The 24,440-nt window shown below is 36.4% G+C and overlaps 1 protein-coding gene across 29 annotated transcripts in view; it reads right to left on the reverse strand.

Annotated features, from left to right (window-relative positions):
- The window catches only part of Kansl1l (KAT8 regulatory NSL complex subunit 1-like), a 105,913-nt gene that overhangs the window by 59,293 nt on the left and 22,180 nt on the right, over positions 1-24,440 (reverse strand). For all 29 annotated transcript variants that reach the window (XR_015628789.1, XR_015628788.1, XR_015628793.1 and 26 more), the window contains exon 3: positions 3,927-4,068. Coding sequence is in view for 18 of the 29 variants with exons in the window: in NM_001431333.1 (NP_001418262.1) it covers positions 3,927-4,068 (142 nt within the window). In the remaining 11 variants the exon portion in view is untranslated. The remainder of the gene's footprint in view (positions 1-3,926; positions 4,069-24,440) is intronic.

A 24,440-nucleotide genomic window follows, 5' to 3' on the forward strand; every position in this document is an offset into this window, starting at 1 on the left:
AAATGGATGAAAACATGTATAAATGTGAACCTGTCTAGTCTAAATCCAATGATATGATAAACTGAATTTGATAGAAAAACATATTCCTGGCTAATAGCAACCAAAGCAGACATGCATAGAACTATCCAACAGCACCATATGCATTGTACATTTTCCACAAAAGGTCATATGTGAGCCACAGAAGTTAAAGCTCAAAATAAGAATAAAAATTTTTTGAAAATTCAATACAAATATGGAAAGAAGTAAAACTATCCATTTTGCAGGTGATATATGATACTATATATTAGAGATCCTAAAAAGTCTATCAGAAACTTTCTAGAAACAATAAACTTCAACAACATGTCAGGATACAGATCAACTTGCACAAAATACAAGAACAAACAAACATACAAGGAAGATGACCATGGACACACTCTCATTCACAATAGCCTCAGAGAATTTATAGGAGTAAGCCAAGCCAAGGAAATGAAGAACTTCTATAATTAAAACTTTAAACCTCTGGGGAAAAGAAGAGATAGACATTAGAAAATGGGAAGAACTAACATTGTGAAAATGACAGTTCTGCAAAAATATATTTATAGATTTAGTTTACTCCAAATCAAAATCCCAATTTCATTCCTCACAGAAACAGAAAAGGGCATTCTAAACTTCGTATGGAATCACAAAGATCCCAACTAGCCAAAACAATTCCAAGCAAAAAAGAGCAATGCTACAGGGATCACAACTCCAGGCTTGAGATAAATTATAGAGCCACAGTAAAAACAACATATTGGCACAAAAAAAAAGGGAGGGCAAATGGAACAAAAATTCAAAGACCCAAACATGGGCACATCTAACTTCAGCCACTTAATAGTTGACAAAAAGACCAAAAACACATACTGGAAGAAAGAAAAGAAATCGTCTCTTCAAATAGTTCTGAGGAAATTGGATGACCACAAGCAGAAGAATGAAATTAGACCCATTTTTTATCACCTTGCATGAAAACTCTAAGTGCATCAAAGACCAAACCTGAAAACCCAAACTCTGAAACTACTAGAAGAAAACATAGGCAGGGCCCTAAGTGATTAGGTGTAGGAAAGAACTTCCTGAATAGGGCTCCATTTTCCTCAAGAAGCATGGCATCAATTGTGAAGTGAGATTTCATGAAAGTAAAAAGCCTCTGCACAGCTAAAGAAACAGCCAGGTGAAGAGGAAGACCACAGAATGGGAGAGAATTTTCACTAGCTATACATCTGACTAGAGTTTAATATCCAGAACATAAAAGAACTTAAAAAAATAGAGAGTCAAGAAAAGTTTACCCATTCAAAAATGGGCCTGGGACATGGAGAGTTTTTAAAAGAAGGAAAAAATTACTAAGAAATATCTCAAAAACTGTTCATCATCCATAGCAATTAGGAAGTCTAAATGAAAAAAAAAAACTTTGTGATTTCATCTGATCTCAATGAAAGAGGCAAGGATCAACAAAAAAACCCACATCAAATGCTGGAAGAGATGCAGGGGAAAGGACTCTTATTTACTACTGTGGGTATTGCAAATGGGTACAGGTACTGTTGAAATCGGTGTAGAGGACTGTCAAAGGGTTAAAAATAAATCTACTGTATGACCAGCTATAGCAACCCTTGGCATATGCCCAAAGGACTCAACATCCTCCTCCACAGACATTTGTCTGGCTGTGTTCACTGCTGTTCTATTCATGATGGCTAGGAAATGGAAACAAAACATAAACCAAACACTGGAAGACAGACTCCTTGATTCTAAAATGACTAGAATAATCAAAATAGGATAATAGTAGTCTAAATGTACAAACATATAGAGCAATAGAACAAAGAACAGAGAAATAAAATATTTGCATATATGGTCAAATGAGTTTTGAGAATGGTGTCAAAACCTTTCAACAGAGAAAACAAAGTCTGAATTTTCAACTAATGGGCCGAGGAAAACTGGAGATTTACATGCAAAAGAACTAACTCCAAATACCAAAATTAACTCAAAATAGACCAAATAACTCACTAGAAGACTCTTGAAGAAAACATAACACCAAAGGCACAGATAAAAATAGAATAGATAAAAGAGACTGCATAAAAATAACATAAATAAAGTAAAAAGACAGCAAACAAAAGAGGAAAGATATGAGATATTCCAGAGACTATATACAAATAACCAATAAACTAAAAATATGTTAAATATCATTAATATTAAGGAAATATAAACCAATTGAAAAGAGATTCCATCTGACATTCAGTATTATTATCATTTAAAAAAAGAGCAAAAAACCAAAATGTTGGCCACAACTTAGAGATATTGGAACTACTGTATACTATAGTTCATTAACAATTAAAAATAGAATTGTCGTACAATCCTATAGTTTCATTTCTGGATGTATAACCAAAAGAATTAAATGAATGCTTTTTTTTTTTTGGTTTTGGTTTGTTTTGGGTTTGTTTCTCAAAAAGGGTCACACAGTCATTAAGCCCTGACTGGCTTGGAACTCATTGTGTAGGGAGGGAGACCTTGAACTCAAGTCCATTTGCCTCCCTTTCACATGTGCTGTGACTAAAGGCATACATCCTGTTTCACTGAAAAAAGGACTCTGAAGAGATCAATGTTTCCCTTTATTCCTAGCATGCAGGCAACATACACATCTGTCACTGGATCAGTGGATACACAAAGTGTGATAAATACACAAGTATTCAGCTTTCAGAAAGGAAATTCAAAAATACACTTCAATGTCCACAAAATGGAAGGATCAAGGGCTATAAGATAGCCAGTCACAAAAAAGCTGGGTATTATTATATTTCCCCTGTAAACAGACATGGTTATTAAGATTTTGGAGATGGAAAACTGGGTAGTCATAGTTTAATGGGTATAGTTTCCAGTCCTAAAGAGACCAGGCAAGCAGTGATGCATGCCTTTAATCCCAGCACTCTGAAGGCAGAGGCAGGCAGAGCTCTATAAATTCAGGCCAGCCTGATCTACAAAGTGAGTTCCAAGACAGCCAGGGCTACACAAAGAGGAAAAAGTGGAAAAAAAGAAAAGGAATAGAAAGAAAATGGATGCCTGATATTACTAAAATACTTAATACTATTACCTTGTACACATAAAAATGAATACAATGACAAATTGTGTTATATATACATTTGACAAAATTTTTTAAATGTATATCATTTCTATTAGTTGAAATTCAATTGTTTAAAAGTATTATCAAATGATCTTTATATATATGTATATATACGTATATATAATGTATATATATATATGCTTAAGAAAAGCAATATTAATTCTAAGAAATTAATGTTTGCCCCATTTATACACAGCCACCAAAACTAGGTAATATTGATGAAGCCAAGAAGTGCATGCTGACAGGAGCCTATATTAATATAGCTGTCTCCTGAGAGGCTCAGCCAGAGCATGTCAAAAACAGAGGTGAATGCTAGCAGCAAACCACTGAACTGAGAACGGGACCCCCACTGGAAGAATTAGAGAAAGGAATGAAGGAGCTGAAGGGGTTTGCAACCCCGTAAGAACAACAATGCCAACCAGCCAGAGCTCCCAGGGACTAAACCATTATACAAAGACTATACATGGACTGACCCATGACTCCAGCTGCATAGGTAGCAGAGAATAGCCTTGATGGGGCACCAATGGGAGGAGAAGCCCTTGGTCCTGCCAAGGCTGGAATCCCCAGTGCAGGGGAATGTCAGTGAGGATGGGAGGGAGGATGGGGAGGGGGGTTATGGCCAGGAAACAGGGAAAGGGAATAACATTTGAAATGTAAATTAAAAATATCCAATAAAAAATAATAAAAATTTAAAAAATAAATTAATGTTTGAAAATCTTAACTAGCTACTTTCATGAAACTTAAAAATTATTTTATGTGAAAAAATTATGCAGGCAACAATTTTAAAATAAAGTAGCACTGACAATACCTTGGAGGCACGAATCTGCCTGTGAATATCTGTTAGCTGCTGGATTTTGTATTCCAGCTCTGAAATCTGAGCTTGAAGCCAAGTCCATCGGCTGCCAACCTGCGCTCTGTCTATAAGCCACTTCCATTCAGTACTGGAGTTGCTGAGAACAAAACAAACACTGTTAGTCAAAGCACAAAGCCAGTCAGATTTTCAGAATGCTAAATAACTTCCTTGATGAGTTTCATAAAATGTAATTTCTTTTAGAAGACATGTACACTACATCAAGGAAATGGCAGATTGATTTCTTCTCAAAGGAAATTTGATTCCTTACCTTTCTCCTACACAAATGCTTGGCTTTTGTCAATATGATGTACCCAACAGTAGGATAATCCCTCTGTAATTTACTATGCTACTAATGCTAAGGGCTTTCATGGGGAATGAACCAGTTAGGAAAGAAAGCAAGGATGACAACTCCAACATCCCATAACATCTGTTCCATGTGCATTTTACACGTAAAAGTGGATGTCAAGTACAAGAGAACCCGTGTGAAGTATACCTAAATTCAGTTACTGAGCTCTAGTGTGCTTTACTACGCAATTCTCATTGGTACGATATAAGTATCATTATATTACTAATTACCTAAAACTCAAAATTAAACACATTGACAGTAATTTATAAAAAATTAATCCTCTGCTGCATTTCTTTCTCTTAATGCCCTCCTTCCTTCCCTCCCTCCCTCCCTCTCTTTCTTTCTTTTAAAAGTATCTCAATGCATACCTTGGCTGGCCTGGACCAAGCTCTGCAGCCCAGGCTAGCCCCAAACTCATAGAACTATACTGCCTCTGACTCCCAAATTCTGGATTGAAGTCCTGTACCACCATGATCAGACTTTACATTTCAAATAATTATTTTTAATACATGTCTTCAGTTGCTTTTTAAGATAAACATCTTGTTAAAAAACTTAATGACTATGCTGTGGCAAGGACCTTCCCCTAATGAATAAAGATTTCAGAGGACCAATCACTGGGCAAGGAGTAGGCGAGACAGGTCAGAAGTGGGAAGAGAGGAGAAGAGGAACTTGGGCCTTTTGGGGCAGAGAGAGCTGGCATAGAAGATGTAAGGAACTAGAAGTCCCCCATTAGATTGCAGATCTGCCATCCGAGGATTTAATTAGTTATGGCTTACTAATTAGGATATTAGTAGTTGTGCCCAGAGATTGAGTTACCTGTTGATTCTAAACTAAGTTTGAGTGGTGTTTTCCTTCACCCAGGACTCAACTGGGTTCAAGAGAAATGTACAGGACATGTGGAATTTGGATGTGTGGGGCTGGCCTGGTAGCGACCCACCAAGGGAACTTAGAGAGTTGGGTGGAGACACTCTGAGAGCTCTGGGCCAGAGAGTCTGCTGAGTCTGGCTGGGAATGTGAGCAGAGTCCACAAGAGAGCGGCGAGATTGGTGGTGTCTACATGGGGCTAGTAACAAAGGCAGCGGGACCACTGGGCCAAAGAGCAACCCGTGCTGGTATGGGATGGTGCATCCCTTTTTTATTATTTTTGTTTCCTGTTCCTCTGTTTCCCGCTACACTATGCTCCACAATACAAAGAACAAAGAATTTATAAAGACCTCTACTTTCATGTATGTTGAAGCCTATTAGTTCCTCTTTTAGCAGAACTCTCTAAGAAGCTGTAGTTTTTGAGACTACAAATGAATTATTTCATGAAAAAAGTATAAATGCATAAGCTAGAAAAATAATTGCAATTATACATGGTATGGCAGGAAGAGAAGAGTGGAGAATAAGGGAAGGAAGGAAATTAACAGACTGCCAAGGGGAAAATATCACCAAAAATTGAAAATATAACTCAACTATGTAATAGAAATATATATGAATATTTTAAAAATATCTGAAATGTATATTTTCAAGATCATAGAATGTATACCTCAATGATCTATAATAATAATTACAGGTGATAACAGATCAATATAGGTTCATAAATGATGGTAATTGGTATGGATGTGAATTTGTGGAGATAGGAATTCTGATATTTACTGTCTTCCTGTGAAGCCAAAAATACTCTAAAAATTTAAAAAATGTATAATGGAAACAAAACAAATCAAACAAAATAGGTCAGGCATGTAGCACATGCCTTTTATCCCAGCAGTTAGGGGATAGAGGCAGGCTGATAACTCTAAATTCAAGGGAAGCCTGGTCTACATAGTGAGTTGCAAAACAACCAGAGCTACATAGGGAAACTCTGTCTTTAAAACAATAATAATACCTTTATGATGGAATGTTCATATAAACTCAGCCAGAACAGATACTGAAGAGACAATTTTCTTTCAGATAAGTAAGGCAATTATTCTAACTTTGCTATATAGAATTTCGTAAATATAATAGGACATTATATCAGTGTTTCTAAAAAGCCATTTCTAAAAGATTTTAATTGTTGTAATATGAATGATCACACCATATGCAGCAGTGTTTCTCTAGACATATTTACATTTTCAGTTTATAGTCAAAATTATAATTTTGTACTTTTAAAAAAAGTGAGTACATACATATTTAAAATTCATTTTATAGAGTTAATATTTCTTAGTACTAAATGCCTATCATGAACTTTAGAAAGTAAAGCATACCAAACAAGAGCCATACCAAACACAACTTTGTACAGGTGAGATTAATAATTTAGTGCACAATGGAAGTGACTAGAAAGTACTAACAGAATTATTTCCTCAAGCAGTGCTGCTACTAAAGCCATGAGACATGACAAGAAACATGTACAAATTGTAGCCTCCAAATCCCTCACATGCTACCACTGTTTCACAGAACCTTCTCTGTACTGAGGGTTGGAACCACGTGACTACTACTGACCAACAGGCTCTGAGGAAAACCATCATTTCATCTACCCGAGGACCTTCAAATCCACTGGTGCAGATAGAAAAGCTATGAAACCACACTAGAGAGTGGGGGACATCCCAAAGCATAAGCCACGGTAGATTTCTTCTATGTTAAAACAGTGAGATTATGAGCTTAACCTATTACTTATTAGTCATAATCTATTTTGACTAAAACAATCTGAAAATAGTTTGGACCGACAAGAGAAGATAAATAAGATGAAGTGGATAAAGTTCATTTAAAATTTAGAATTAGAGAAGATCATTATGGCAGAGTCCATAAGGGAAGCAAAGGACATTTTTCAACTTCTTTCATTACATGTTGCTTCAGTTAGCAAATTTTCTTGTTAACATTCAATTTGACTTGAATATGAAGTTGATGACAAACAAAATATTAAAAAAAATTCATTTCTTAATATAATACTTATGGGAAAGATACTGTCACTGAAGTTAATACCAAAACTCATTTTTATTTTTATAAATTGTATCAAGTTATAGCAACAGACATTGCAATAATAGATGAAATTTAAATGAACCAAATCATGCTGAAGTTTTGTGATGCATGGAATGAATATGTTATAATGGATAATTTATCCCACCCTATACTAGGAATAATTAAAAGGCTGTTTGCTGAATGTAAATGGGGTGAACAAGCCTTTTCACCCAAGAGTTCCTTTGCTTAGAAACACGTTTTTCACCTGACTAAGACAGATGCAGATACTCACAGCCAACTACTGGACTGAATTTAGGGATCCCAATAGAAGAGTTAGGGGAAGGGCTGAAGGAGCTGAGGGGATTGAAACCCTACAGGAAGAACAACAATATCAACTAACCAGACCACCACCTCCTAGAGCTCCCAGGGACTAAGCCACCAACCAAAGAGTACACATGGAGGGACCCATGGCTCTAGCTGCAGATGTAGCAGAGGATGGCCTTATCTGGCATCAGTGGGAGAGGAGGTGCTTGGTCCTGTGGAGGCTTGATGACCCAGCAAAGAGGCATGCTAAAGGGGTGAGGTGGGGGTGGGTAGGTGGGTGGGGGAGCACCCTCTCAGATGCAAAGGGGTGGGGCATGGGTGGGGGGGTTCATGGAAGGGAAATAACAATTGAAATATAAACAAAATGATTAATAAAAAAAACCATGTTTTCTTAAAAATATTGTTGCAAGCATTACAGACCACAGCTAAGTTTATAGTGGACTTTTTTGACAACAGCTGTTGAATTTAAAATCAAAACATGGTCTAATATAAACAATATATATAATCAATGATGTAACTACAGAGTAAACCAATCTGAATATAAATTAGATATGTTAGAGAACCTATACGATTTGAACCGTATGTAATTATTATGTAAGTTTGGACTGCTAAACCTCTAAGGACAATGGCTCTCTCATCTCAGAGGTGTGCAAGACTGAACAGAGTACCGGCTGCTGGCCCTTGTTGGGATTCCTATCTCTAACAAACAGCAAGGCAAGGGCATCTGTGCCTGGACGCAACTTGGGCTGTGTAAAAGCAGTACGTCTTCCAAAGGGTGGCCTATGCTTTACATTTCCATCCTGGCTTGCTTGTACTCCACACTTAACTTGTTGGTGGAAATACTACAGCTTCTTTTATTATGGAGGTATTTGCCTATATGTATGCATGTATATGTATGCATGGATACCGCATCCATACCCAGTGCCATAGGAACCCAGTTCATGAACCTCAGAACTGGACTTACAAAGGTGGATGCTGAGGAAAAAACATGCTCTTAACCCACCGTACCAACTCTTCAGTTCTGGCCTTAATACTTGAACTTAGAGTCTAGATTTTGGATTTGAAGTATAGTTTCTGAACAAAGAGCTTTCCAGTATTACCAAAGCTTAAAGAAAGACATATTTAATGTAATCTTTCTTTTAAAACAGGTTTTGTTAGCTCATAATACACATAATACAGCAAATTAATGACTAAGCCTCAAGAGAGAATTCTATTTGTAAGAAATAACCGTGTTAAAAAAAAAAAAAAAGATTTGCCCTAGAAAAATAAACTGGTCAACCTTCTCAACTGGTATTTGCTCACCTAGGAAAATCTTTCTACCCTAGAATGGGGTTCCTTAGGATCAGAGGTTAGTGAACGTTTTCTGTGAAGACACACATAGATAATAAATGCTTTAGGTTTTGTATCCACAGGATCTCTGTAACTATTCAACTCTGCCTTTGAAATATGAGAGTAGCTATAGTCCATACACACCCCAAGGTGGCTGTGTTCCAATATAACTATTTTCAAGACAGGAACTGAATCCCATTTGGTCCATGGGTATGTTTGCCAACACCTGCTGAAGATTACTTTCTCATATGAACCTCCTGCTTTCCAAAGGATTATGCGGAGTTCCGTCCATAACATGCCTGTGCAAAAATCATGTCCACATTTAACTGGGCTATCTTATTGGTGTAACTCCTTTATCAAATCTAACTTACTAGAAATATTTCATTACCAATCTACACATGGCTAAACAGACAAATGACAGATAGCCTAAAGTATGTGTGTTTGTGTAACAGTGCGTTCTAAGTAGGTTTTGTTTTGTCTTGAGGCCCGGCCTGTGTAGCTCAGGCTGTTACGTTGTCAGTTACAAGTAGGTTTAATACTCAAATTACTTTTGGTATTTATTTAAATTGAGTGTTATATTTCTTTCTTTCATAATGTGGGTGCTCATGATTAAAATAGTTGCCAAATTCTATTTGATATTTATTTTGGATTTTTGGTGGCTACAGTGAAAGGAGCTGTATTTCTGCTGCTTCCTTATATTTTTGTCTAGTGTCAGAATCAAGTTAATGCTGGCCTCAGAGTGAACTGGGATATATTTTTCTCTTTTACCCTCAAGGAGTTTTTATAGGATTGCAATTATTTGCACATCCATTTCAAAAATAATCAGTGAAAATATCTAGGCCAGAAATTATACCTGGAAAGATTATCAATTTAATGTTTTCTAAATGATATAACATCTATCGTGTTTTCTGTTTCTTCTTTAGCAATATTCAATAAATTTTTGTTATAAATCATAAGACTATTTGGTCCAAAGATTTTCATTGATAAGCACATAATTACTCATAATGTTACTTATTGTTTTAATAATACCTATAATATCTTTGTTTCTGGTTTTGGTCATTTTTTTCTAATAGCCTAGATATATTTATCAACTCTGTCTGAACAAAGACAACTTGTGGCTTGTTAGTCCTTGATTTCTACAGTTTTTTTCTCTTTTTATTTTATATTTCATTTGCTATAGGTTTTATACCACAGACCAAAGTTTTTATACCATTCTTTCCTAAATATACATTCAGAGCCAAACATATTCCTGTCATGCTGAACAAGGAACTATATTGAAGACATGACATTTGATTGAGACATATTTTCCAATGTGTTATTAATACATCCAAAGGATGAAGATGTAATTTCCAAGATGCCATTGTTCTATTGAGTGAAAAGAAGATTTCTGGTGTCCAGTCGACTATACCTACTTTTGAAATGTCTTTGATCATAATCACTGAAGATGTTGGAGAAATTGTAAATATACTACATTTGAATGGGGTAGAAATTGCATTTCAAGTTGTAACAATCAAAGCTCCTGGGTTACAGACAATAGAAACAGCTTAAAGATGTAGAATAGCCTAAAGATTTGTCCATTCTCCTCTCTGGGAACTAGTTTTTATGGTACCAAAAGGCAACATACTAGCTTCCAAAGGAGAGAGGCAGTGAACAACCCTGCCCAGCCGTGACTCTATGGTGCACAATGACTAGCATAATACAATAACCCTAAAGGCATAGTAGCTACGCACATACTTAGGCATTAACTGACAGCTTTATAATTGTACTTAAGACCCAAGAGGGAAACCAAGCATGCCTGATACTAGAAATCTAGTCAACTACCCAGGCCTAGTGAAACTATGGTCTTAGAGGAGAACCTACAACCAATTTACTGAACCAGCATAATCTGTCACTACATTCTAAATACTTGTCCTTATACCCACAAATGAATGTAATCCTCGCCCCTCAGCAAGGAAACTTTAAAACAGATGGACATTATTACAGAAAACCACAACATATCAAATTGGAATCCCATCCCAATAAATACATCTACAAAACAACTCCTGCCCCTAAGGCTCAGGTAACATTGCAGGAAAAGTTGGAAAAACTGTCAGAACATATCAACAGGGAGTTTGTGGAGGTTATCTCTCCTAGTCATTTCAGAAGGTAAACCCATGAAATCTCACCAATAGACGGCCTAATATGATCAGAATAAGGACAACAATAGACATGCCAAAATAGATAGGCTTCAACCATACACAAAGAACTATAGACAACTGAGGGATGCCAAGAGCAGGAGAAAGAGTATTCCTCAGGAAGAAAAACACACTAACTGGTTATTCAATGCAAAATGGTCAGCAAAAACATACGAGGAACATTATTATACAAACTAAGTGGGTTACATTTAAGAATACATATGTTCATGTAAGAATACATACAGTCAGGAGGGGGAGGGTTTAGGGGGATGTTGGCCCGGAAACTGGGAAGGGGAATAACAATCAAAATGTAAATAAGAAATACTCAAGTTAATAAAGATGGGGGAAAAAAGATTAAAAAAATATTTTTACAATATAAAAAAATACATACATTCATGTGACAATAATTATTGAAAAAAGGAGATTGAATTAGAAGAAAAGTGGGAAGGGGTATGTGTTAAGGTTTCAATGGAGGAAAGGGAAGAGGGAAATGATTTAATTATAATCTCAAAAAACTAAAATAATTTAAAAAGAAATTGTAAACATTGCTATTGTTGGTTCAATGTTTGGAGAAGAGGGGTTGAAACTAAATCTTGATCATATGACAAAGTTCAAATCGAAAAGCTAAGTGAATAACTGGCTACACTAGCTGCTGGAGTGGCTGTGCGGAAGCTTGGAGAACAAGTGATGTTGAAGTGAGCGACAAGTTACAGATGCTCCCTATCTTACAAGAGCAGCTGCAGAAGGTGGTCCTGTTTGGGGCTTGGGGAGAGCTCTGCTTGGACTCCTTAAAGTATTCTAGTAAATATCAGAACATTGGTTGAAATTAAAAGAACACTTAAAGTTCCTGTAATGACTACTGCTAAGAACACAGGTATTGAAGGATCTTTGAGACTTGAGAAAACTGTGACATTCCTTAGACATTAGTTATGAGAGTATGCTTGGAGATTTGTGACCATGTAATCATGGCTCTACCAAAGGTTGAGAGAACTGCTTTACTAAATTCTGCTGAGGCAGCTTCTCTGTTAACTACAGCAGGCTGCAGACAGAAATTCCCAAAGGAACAGCCACAATGGATTGTGGTTAAACAGACACAATGGTTAAAGTGGGTGTAATAGGTGGGACCCAAGGGGCATATTCCATGCCTGGAGTAGGGCTTTGCCCTGTAGATGACCTGTGACCTGAAGCTCACGGCAGAGCCGAACAATAACTCAGAGGAGTCTGTTGAAGGAAAGGCTGTCTGATGCTTAAGATATCTGTCTAATCACCAATTACTGGTTTTAGTCAGCATTACACAATAGTTTATTGTTGTCATTGTCCATGCCTATGGATTATTCATTTTTATTTTTGAAGAAAGAACATTTGTAATCCTGGGTACAAAAAAAATGTTTTAAGTGCATTCATACTGACTTTTGTCAGTTTTTACTTACTGGTAGAGGCCATTTATCTTTGTTTAAAAAAAAATCACTTCATTGAGTAGATAACTCATTACTTTGATTTTTTTCAACATTTCCACTATCATTACATTGGTTTCTGAAATCATACCTTCTAATGAAAAGTAGCAATATTTTATTTAGTGAATTCTAAATAGCCATTCTCTTGCTAAGATGAAAAATAGGTTTCTATTTTGGATACTGAGAGTTCAGTGGTAATTTTATCTTCAATTTCTCATGATTTATGACTTCATTATGTTCAAAACAGATATTTTACTCACATCATCTCTGTCATTTCAAGATCTGTGTCTAGTGTTACTTACCCTTCTGTGTATATGTACGTATACATCGATCTAGCAATTGGCCATACAAACACACAAACACAAACAGCAGATTGTTAAGTGTGCTCCCTCTCTAGAAAATACTTTTGTTTTTGTGGGTTATTACATTACTGGCTTATTTAACTGCATCAACTTCCTCTTTCTTTAAAGCTTTGTTCAAGCCAAGTATATAGTAAACATGACACTAAGACAACTCATTAAATTGATGATTAAAAAACAGAAAATTAACAAAGCTTAATTACAAGCAAAGGAGAAATTCGGCTTTGGTTATTTTCATATGTAACTTATAAGATAGGGAAAAATTGAAACATTGAAAACTCGATTAGCAAAGCTGCCACAAGACTAACAGAAACTAAACCTGGGGTCCACTGTTAAGAATGGAGTGCAACACCCAATAATGGTTTAATATGAAGGCATACAATCATAAAAGATATGAGAATACATTCTCAGACAGCAAAGTGAGATTCTATAGAAAAAAAAGGAAAAGACTGTTACCTCACAAAGCAAAACTAGGGTTCCTCTAGGACCTTGCTCTACTGCTACAGCAGGTTTTGGTGTTGTAAAGGCCAGGAACTATTGTGCACATCCACATTTTTCTTTTTAACCAATTACATATGTATATGATGTTGATGGAAGCCAGCGGTAGACATCAGGTCTGTCCTAATTTTTAAAGACAGGGCTTCATACTGGTTGAACTGGAGTTCACCCATTGAATACACTCAGTGCCCAGTTACCCCAGGATCTCCCTCTCTCCATACCCCAGGACTGGCATTATAGGAATATACAGCTACATCCAGCTTTCTACTCATGAGCTGGACATAAAAACTCAGATCTCGGTACTTTCATAGCAAGTATTTTAACCCATTGGCCTTTACCCAGGAGCTCTCCTGTAAGTGTTATTGAAGCTCTCTCGTCCTTACTGCATCACCTAAGAAACAGAAGGTCTAAGTATGTTTGCCAATTTGTAGCTCATCCCATTGACGAACCACATCTTAGCACAACAGAGGACTATTCTACTCCATTGTATGATTCTAGCTTGTCATCTTTGAGAGAATGGTATATTTTATATAAGAGAAAGGCAAATAAGGGACGATGGAAGGCCAAAGTAACCAAATAGACTGTGTATCTGCAGTCCCGCTCCCAATGTCTAGTCATTTTTTTTTCTTTTCTGTGGTTTTTGAAAGAGAGCCATCTATATTGTATAAGCTAGTATCTTATCAGAATCACTTTATAGCCCAGGTTACCCTCAGGTTTATAATCCCCCTGCCTCAATACGCAGAATGCTTGGATTATAACAGCACTCAGCTCTGAGCCCTGAGAAGAACAGCTGGAGACTTCATTTCCCAGTCTAAATTCTACTGAGTCTAAGTTTAAAAGTCTGATGCTAAGAGGTAAGCCAAAATAGTTTGCATTTGCTGGAGCCTGTCTTTAAATCTAATTGAGTGGCTCCTTAAAAATACTTGGGTGTGGAAATAAAGGAAGTGCTAGTGAGTCAGTGCAGGGAAACAGAGCTAACAGGTCATAGCACGCCTAATTGTTAACTGTTAAGTGAGAAGAAAAGAAGTCCTTCTTATGTGATATGTGGAGGTTCCCCAGCTACGACAGCGTAGTCTATCTTAATAAAGCTCTCCTTCAAAGAAGTGTTTACTGTCAGCCAGACATGCTGGCTCATGACCCAACCCTAAAACTAGTGATCTGTAGGCAGGATAGTGGGTCCAAGGCGAGCATGGGCTACATGGTGAGATTCTGCCCTAATAACCACAAAAATATAAAAGGTGAAGCTTAAAAACGCTGGCATAATGACAAACAAAATTAAGGCGTGAAGGTATTAAAGAGTTTCAAATAACAAAGAGTGGCACAAATTAAGATATTATTTAAATTTGACTAGGCAGAACTCAGTGCATAAACCATCTAAACAGAGCTTTCTAGCATGACTTTAAAAGAATTCATCCATTAATAAGAAATTTTAGTTCTACTCCCCTTCTCCCATTCTCAAGTTTTATGAAGTGAAAGGAAGAGAGAAAAATGGGGTATACATTCATGTACACTGTTGCTATGACCCTTTTTCTCTATGGTAAGTACAATTCTTGTGTGATTTGGAACATTGACAACTATTAACATAGAGAAACAAAAACATAAATTTTTAAATCAGACTAAAGCATACTGGCAAAGGAAAATATAATTCAATAAATATCCTGTACATATACATCCATGTATACATATTTCTTTTGTTCAAAAAGTAGACAATCAGGCTGGAGGGAAGGCTCAGCGGTTAAGAGTTCTGACTGTGCTCTTCCAAAGGTCCTGAGATCAATTCCCAGCAACCACATGACAAACCATCTGTAATAGGATCTGATGCCCAATTCTGATGTGTCTAAAGACAGCTACAGTGTACTCATATACATAAATAATATTTTTAAGTAGACAATTATACAGTTTGAACCCTACCTACAGGTCTAGTTGAATGGACAGGGGAGTTAAAATCTCAACAAAAAGTTCTCAGTTTCAAATTTAAACAGAGCTCAGAGGAGGGCTGGAGAGATGGCGCAGAGGTTAAGAGCACTGATTTTCCAAAGGTCCTGAGTTCAATTCCCAGCAACCACATGGTGGTTCACAACCATCTATAAAGGGATCTGATGCCCTCCTCTGGTGTGTCTGAAAACAGCTACAGTGTACTCATAAATAAATAAATCTTAAAAAAAAAAAAAAACTAGCTCAGATGAAACCTATCTTTCCTAAGGCACTACATATGTAGACTTAATCATAGTTCTTCTAAACACTACAATGGCTCTGGAAAGAGGGTAAAAGACTATTAAAACTGCATCGGCAGCAAGAAAAACGAACAGAAGCCAAAATAAAACTATCTTTGTTCTTCAAAAAAGGGAACTATAAATTAACCAAAACTAAGTAGAAGCATTTCTGTAGTACCACCATACAGTATACATTCCCAAATAACCTTATATTCTGCAAAATAGAGGAACTTCTTTGAAAATACGTACTGCCAGGCCATAAAAACCCATGGAACTTTAAAATCTGATCCTTAACAGTAACTGTTAGAAGATAGTTTCACTGATGTTTGTGCCTAAAATTAAGCAGGCCATCCTTTAAAGGCATGTTTCTTCTTCTGTTGCCAGTCCTTGAAGACAGCCAGTACTAATACAGCCCAGTTTACTTAATGATATTTAAAATGTCATCTAGAAATAGACTCCATTATTCAATTGATTTTTGTAGCAAGGAAAATAGTAGAGTGTATTCAACTGAATCAGCCACCTGAGACCTTTTAATGAAGCAGGACGGAATTTCTACAGAATTTTCAACAGTTTGTTTAGATATTTATATGCTGCTAAGGCTTTCTCTTTATTTGGGACAAGGCTTGACCCTAAATACGTTAAAAAGTATTCACGTGATTGAAATGGTTTGGAAATAGTGCAAATTAAACACTGCATTATAGTCACATCATTCTATATAACAAATGTGCATAAAAGCCACACAGTTTAAAAACAACAGCTTTTTAAAGTCATAAATATCAATATTGTAAACAATCTTTAAAGAGTTTACATGTACAAATTCAACTACTGCACTTTCTTGGTGCTAAGACACCACCAATTAAAGATACATAACTAAAATAACAAAAACCTACTTTGGAGAAACATGTTAATTTTTCTCATGAATATATCCCAATTTTAGAAACACTGACGTGGAGCCAAGCATGGTAGCACATGCCTTAACCCCAGCTCTCAGGAGGCAGAGAAGGAACCCATCTCTGTGAGTCGGTCACACCAGCCTAGTCTACAGAGCTAGCTCCAGGCCAGCCAGAGCTACATAATAAGACCTTGTCTCCGACAAGCCAACAAAAATGTTGACTATTATCAAAAATACACACTGGAAATCTGAAAAATATTATATTGAAAGTACATATAAATTCCACTAGCTGTTTTCTAAGAAAGAAAATTTAATTTTAAAAAAGTTTGAATGATATTATTTTTATTAAAATTTCATTTATCAAAATAGTAACTTCAGGGCTTATTTTTCTAAGACAATTTAAAACTATAATGGATATTTTTTAAACTGAGAGAAAAAATAAAAATTGTATATGATTATTGTATAGTGTTTTCCTGTATAAATCAATGTGATTTAAATGAAGTTAATTATATATCATTTGACATACTTCTATTTTAATTGAGAACTTTACATCTACCCTTAGCAACTTTCAAGCACACAACATAGTCTATAAAGTAGCATATTGACAAAAGAGCTCGAGAACTTACTTCATTTAAGTGGAAACAGTCACTGTTGCCAACATCCACCTCTCTCCCCACCTCATCCTGAGGACTCTGGTAAGCACGAATCTACTGTTATTCTTCCGTATTACGACTGTGTGAGATCAGACATTCATTTTTCAATTATTGACTTCTATGCTCAATTACTTGACAAGTGATGTATTTCACTTTTTTCAAAGGCTGAATAATATTCCATTACATATTTGATTGTGAATGAAGAGTATCATGGCAATGCAGTAATGATTCAATTTACTGCCTTTGTTTCTTCAGGAAATATCCAGAGTAGGATTGCTGGAGTATACAAGATAGTTCTGGTTTTAGCTGGAGAAATTTCTTTTTCTATACAAGCTGTTCTAATTTATATTGTCAACAATATGCAAAGCTTTCCTTTCATCTGTATTCTCTCCAGCACTTGTAAACTTTATGATAACCATACTACTACATGTAAGACATTTTCTCATTGTAGTTTTAGTTGGTATGTTTCTGATGATTAGTAATGTTTAGTTGCATGTTTTTCATTTGAAGGTAGAGAAAAGTCTAGCCAAATCCTTTGATGATTTTTAATTGTTTTCTTGTCACTGCTTGTCTGGCTTGAATATGTTCTTTGATTATTAACATATTAAATGTATGATTGGCAATTTTCCATTCTTTAGGCTGTTTTTTTTTTTTTTTGTGCCTCAGTTTTCAATTCAATGCAATCCCATTTGCCTATGTTTGCATTTGTTGTCTGCTTTAAGACCAAATCCAGAAAATCTTTGCCAGAACTATATACCAAGTTTTTTCTCTCCACTTTCTCCTAGTCTTACAACTTTGTTTAGGCCTTTAATCCATCTTGAACTATGTGGGAACCTGGACTGGTATAAGGAGTCAGTTCAATCTTCTGCATGTAGATGTGCCATCTCCCCAGCATTTGAGTGATTGTCTCTTTCATTTGTGTGCTTTTGGCCATTTTCTCCAAGATGAATTGAACACAAATGAGTTAAACTCATTCTGGGCTCTCAAGTCCTCTCCTTAGTTATATCTACTTTCATTGCTAGCACCAAACTGTTCAGACAACTTTAATATATTTTGAAATCAAATAGATACTTACTCCAACTCCTCCCACCTTAACCTTCAGAGAGAACAGAATAAGATTACAGGCATTTGCCACAATGCCTATAATTAGAGTATTTCCACTTGTCTACTTTGACATCTTCATCGATGTTTTATAGTTTTTAGAATATATGCTTTCCACTGTCTTTATCAAGCCGATCCTAAATCGTTTTCACGCTACTGTAAAAAGAATTTTTATTCTTGATTACATTTTCAGTTTTGGTGTATAGAAACAGTTCTGGTTTCTATACATTGATTTTATATCTAGCAAGCTTACTGATTTCATATTCAGCCAATTTTCAGGATACCTGTTTTTCCCATAAGATCGTAACATTTTTTAAACAACCTATTTAACATCTTCCTTTTCCATTTGTATAGCCTTTCCGCTGATTTGGCTGGGAATTGCACTATTGACTGGGAGGAAGCAGATTGAATTTCGATGTCTACTCAGATTTCCTTGAAGCCTGATAGCAATGCTGTGTCCTTTAAGAGGTAGTCACTGGGAAGTGCCTAGTTCTGTTCCATCTCAGACCTGATGTCCTTAGTAAGAGTCTGTGGGCTTGTTCACTCCCAGTACCTTGTGAGAAACTAGATAGAAGATAATGTCAAGTATGAAGGCATTTCCAGGAATTGAGTGTGCAAGTTCTTCAACCTGAAAACTCCCTATCTTCCAGAACTACAAGTCATATTTCTGTGATTCATAATTTCTGGTCTGAATAGTAAGTATCCTTGTCTTGTTCCTTATACTTAAAAGGAAGACTTTCAAGTTTGCTATTACTAAGAGATTAACTCTGAATCTTGTAAGATACATTCCTTTTATACTAACCTTGTTGGTGATTTTAACCAAGAAAGAATGTTGAACTGAATTTTTTCCATTTATTGAGATGATCATGTAAACTCTTGTACTGTTTACGTGATCTAATCATTGAGATGCATATTAATTCGTATTTTCATCCAAGGAATAAATTCCACTAGATAATGGTGCAACGTTATTTAAATTCATGAATTAAAACCTTTAACTGAGTTATTTTTGTTGAAGACTGAATTTCTATTCTTTATGGATACTGGCCTATTTGACTCTTTCAGCCTTCCTCTCTGACTTTGCTAGGATGGTACTATTGGCTTTATAAAGTGAATCAGGAAGCAGTCCGTACTATCCAATTCTTAGGAAAGAATCAGGATTGTTATTCATTCTCTCAATGTTTCACAGAATCCAACAATGAGTCCATCACAGATTCTTACCTTTCTGTGTGTGTTTGTGGTTTTTCAAGACAGTGTTTCTCTGTGCAGCTCTGGCTGTCCAGGAACTCAGTCTATAGACCAGGCGAGCCTTCAACTCAGAGCTCAGATTAAAGGTATGCACCACCACCACCTGAAAGGTTCTTGCTTTTTGCTAACAGATATTTGTTGCTATCTCCTTGTTCAACATTGGCAGGTTTAATTTCTGTTTAATTTTTTTATTATGTTGGTATTGTGTATATATTATGTATTTCTCTAGATTGTCCAGTTTGTTGGAGTACAAATATTCCTAATAGAACACTATAATCATCTATATTTGTTTGATTACCTCTATTATCTTATTCCTGATAAGTCTATATTATTATTGAAGTTATTGATTTTGTTTATATTTGCAAAAATTTGGTTTCACTGATATTTTCATTGCTTTCTTGTTCTCTACTGATTTTTTTTCTATGCCAGTCTCTTTCCACTGAGTGCTTCATTTTTGTCTACTTTCCTTATTCTTAACATGATTTCACGTAGTTCTTCTCATTGTGTAGGTTTTTCTATTTGCTTCCTTATTAACAGCTTTTGCGACATTATGTTGACATGCTGTTTTCCACTTTAACTTCTCTTGAGGTATTTTACATTTTCTCTTTAAAGTTACTCATTGATCCATTGGCTTTTCTAGGAAACTGTTTAATTTCTACATTTATTTGTTAATTTTCCCAAACTTTTTACTCACTTCTCGTTTCATTTCATTTTCAAGTGTAAAAGTTTCCTGAAGGAGATTTGTTGCTTGGATGGCTTTTATTCTTTTGTGCTTTAAAGGTGTGACTCAGGTCTATGCATGCCATGTGAAGAAGTGGAGACCCAAGACAATGTGCAGAGGCAGGAGTCTGTTCTCTCTTTCACTGTGAGCTCCAAAGACTGAACTCAGGTTGTGAGGCTTCCAAGGCAAGCACTCTTACCCAGTAAAGCCATCTCATTGGCCCCACAGACACAATTTCAATCAGATACAATTGGTTAAAATTTATTTTGTGTCCTATCTATAATGTGTTCTAAGGAACGTTACACGAGCACCTCAAAGGGCCTTTACTCTACTGTTCTGGAATGATGTCCTATATGTTCCAAAGTGTAGCCCAAGTCCAGTGTTGGTTTTTAGATAGCCTATTGGATGATTAAACTGTTGCCGAATGTGATTATTAAAACCTATTGTTAATGAGTTACATGTTTTGTCAGATATATTCAAATTTGCTTCATAAGGACAGGTATGGGAGTGCACACCAGGACTTGGGAGATAAATGCAGGATACTGAATTCAAGGCCAGTTATATGCTAAATTCCACACCAGCTTGTGCTACATAGGGAGATCTGGTCTCATTTTTTTCCCTCTAAATTACTTACCACAATGTTCGGTTATTTATAATCTCATATCTGATAAACTACTTACCAATTTAAAATAACCTTTGTTTTACAGTATTTCATTTCTGTTTTTTTTCTTCTATAAGTATACCTTACTCCTGTTCTCTTCTTGTTTCTATATGCATAGGCTGTCTTTTTTTGTTTAACTTCCTGAACTTTATGTCTCCTTTTAAAGCTGAGATATCCTACTAGAGAGCATATAGTTGGTCCTTTGTTTTTCTCCAATCCATTCAGCACTTCAAAAAACTGGACATAGTAGTACCTGAGGACCCAGCTATACCACTTCTGCAAATACACCCAAAAGATGCTCCAACCTATAACAAGGACATGTGCTCCACTATGTTCATTGCAGCCTTATTTATAATAGCCAGAAGTTGGAAAGAACCAAGATGTCCTTCAACAGAGGAATAGATACAGAAAATGTGGTACATTTACACAATGGAGTACTACTCAGCTATCAAAAACAATGACTTCATGAAATGCTTAGGCAAATGGATGGAACTAGAAAATATCCTGAGTGAGGTAACCCAATCACAGAAAAACAACATGGTTTGCACTCACTGATAAGTGGATATTAGCCCAAAAGCTTGAAATATGTAAGAAAAAATTCACAGATCACATGAAGGCTCAAGAAGAAGGAAGACCAAAACATGGATGTTTCATTTCTTCTTAGAAGGGAAAACAAAATACTTACAGGAGGAAATACAGGGACAAGAGTGGAGCAAGGACTCAAGAAAAGGTCATCCAAAGACTATCCCACCTGGGGATCCATCCCATATGTAGCCACCAAACCCAGTCACTATTACTGATGCCAAGAAGTGCTTGCTGACAAGAGCCAGAAATGGGTATCTTCTGAGAGGTTCTGCCAGAGCCTTACTGATACAGATGACCATTGGACTGAACAAGGGGACCCCAATGGAGGAGTTAGAGAAAAGACTGAAGGAGCTGAAGGGGTTTGCAACACCATAGGAAAAACAACCGTATCAACCAACCAGAGTCCACTAGAGCTCCCAGGGACTACATCACCAACCAATGAATATACCTGGAGGGACCATGACTCCAGCCACATATGAGGATGGCATTGTCCAGCATCAATAGAAGGAAAAGCCTTTGGTCCTGTGAAGGCTCATTTCCCCAATGTAGGGGAATGCCAGAGTGTTGAAGGAGTAGGCGGATGGGAGTAGGAGCATCCTCATAGAAGCAGGGGGAGGGGGAGCGGGTATGAGAGAGGGGAGAATGGGGATAACATTTGAAATGTAAATACATAAAATATCCAAAAAAAATTATAAAAAGAATTTTATCTTTTCATTCAAAATACTGAATTAACTATTAATAGGTGAGGATTTCTTAGTGCCACTTTTATTATTGCTATTTTTAAGATGTTTGTTCCTTTCTTCTTCAGGATCTAGAGATTTTCTGTTATTCTTTGACTCCTTAATCCTTTCTGTAGTTAATATATGGTATTATATATTGGTATAATAAATAATATGTGGTAGCCTTGAGACATGAAAACGATTCAGCTATGAGTCTTCTTTAAGCTGGCAGCAAATATACTAAAGTGAAGTAACTGACACTCAGTACCCTGTAAAGAAAAGAGGTCCATTTAGCTGATGGTTTGGATGGAAGTCAGAGACTGACAACCCCTTCAGTTTGGCTTCTGGTGAAGAATTCCTGGCTATATTATGCCAAATGGCGTCATTATGGAAGTGAAGTCAGGTATCATATGGTGAGATTCAAAGGCAGAGAAACAAGTGAGGGGCTACACTTAAAGCAATCCGCCTAGGAACCACCTTAGGGCATCATCATGATGACCTCCTAGTAAGATCCCCTCTCAAAACTCACACATTCTCTTAACATTGCTATACTAGGAACATATGTCTTCTTTGGGGAACATACTCAAATCCCATGTAAACCTCAAATTGCATACAAAAACTTTTACTCCTCTCCCATTTCATGACTTGCTGTAACTATTACACTTTTACATTCTGTAACCACTATAAACTCATATTACTATTACTTCAGGAAATCTTTTAGCCTTCACAATAAAGATTTAAGTTATTTATACATCACTATTACAAGAACATTCAAGTAAATCAGTCTTCTGACTTGACTACTTACTTTTACCACCAACTTTATTTTCCTGTTTGGTTATTAACTTTCTTTCAGCTTGAAAATTCCATTTGTGATTTCATATATATATGTATATATATATACATATGTATATATATATATATATATATATACATATATGTACACACACACACACATATGGTCTACTTGTGGTAAACTTCTCAGCTTGTTATTCTGCCTTCATTTCCGAAGAATAGCTTTGCTGGGGTAAAGTATTCTTGGCTATAAGTTTATTTTTCTTTGAATAGTTTGTCATTTCATACTTCTCAGCTTTGAAAAGCTTTGTGGACTTGGATGACAGCCTCCTGGGAGTTCTCTTCTACATGCAGATCTTTTGCCGCATGACCCTGACAGTGATTTTTTAAATTAAATGTTTTTCATTCATTTAGTATGTATCATGTCTGGGTGTTCTCATGCCACAAGACAAGTATAGTGGTCAGTTCTTTCTAGAACAAACACTCCATGAACCAGTGTGGTCCTTTTTACCTGCAAAGCTGTCTTGTCAGCCTGCCGGCAGTAGCTTCTATCTTGCTGTAGTGCTTTTACAAGTGGAAACTCTTGATTCTCCTGTACTTGACATACGTTTTCTAAGATACAATTAGTTTTCAGTCATTATTTCCTTAAAAACTTTCCCCACCTTTTCTTTAATTACTGACTACAGACTAGCACTACTGGGAAAACCCATCAAGTATTCTAGGCTTTCTTCTTTAAAGTTTCTTCTCTAACTGGATTTTCCCAGGCAATCTTTCAAGGTCTCTTCTGTTTGAGCACATTGCCTGACGCCCTCTGTTGCACTTTTCATTCCTTTCACTGTGTTTCTCAGTTCAAAACTGTTCTGTTCTTTATTTCAGTCTCTCCCTCCTGTACTGAAATATCATTTGTCTGGTTTTATTGTCCACATTCTCTCATAGATTGCTAACCTTCCCTAAAGCAATTCTTTTCGAGGCAGTTAATTCATATTCGGTGAGGCCAGTTATTGAAAAACTATTGTGCCTCTTTGATGGTATACATATACTATTTCTAGGATTGTTTTTATGCTTCTTGTTTTACATACATATTCAGTAGATGTGTTCTTCTCTTTAAGACTCAGCATCCATGGGGGCAACGCTGTCTGCAGCAAGGTGAAGTGCAGCAGCACTGCTTCAGTCAGGGCAGGCAGGACATTCAGGTTACCTGAGGCCAGAGTGGCAAAGACTACACAAGTTCTCAACATATCAAGTTGGGTGTCCCTGAAGTAGCAAAGGCTGCTGTGCCCTTCAATAGGAAGATGGACAGGGGTCTTCTTTATGGTCTCTTTTTGACCTGAAAGTCCTGGTTGATCTCTCTTTTGGAACTGGAGCTGCCACACAGATGTATTTTCAGGGATGGTGTCAAGGATGAGTGAAGCATGACATCTATACAGTAGCCACAGATTGGAGGTATGATCATGGCCATATGTTGGAGTGATGGTTTAAGCGAAATG

The sequence above is a fragment of the Rattus norvegicus genome, chromosome 9 (genome assembly GCF_021556685.1).
Source record: "Rattus norvegicus strain SHRSP/BbbUtx chromosome 9, alternate assembly SHRSP_T2T, whole genome shotgun sequence".
Taxonomy (NCBI): Eukaryota; Metazoa; Chordata; class Mammalia; order Rodentia; family Muridae; genus Rattus; species Rattus norvegicus.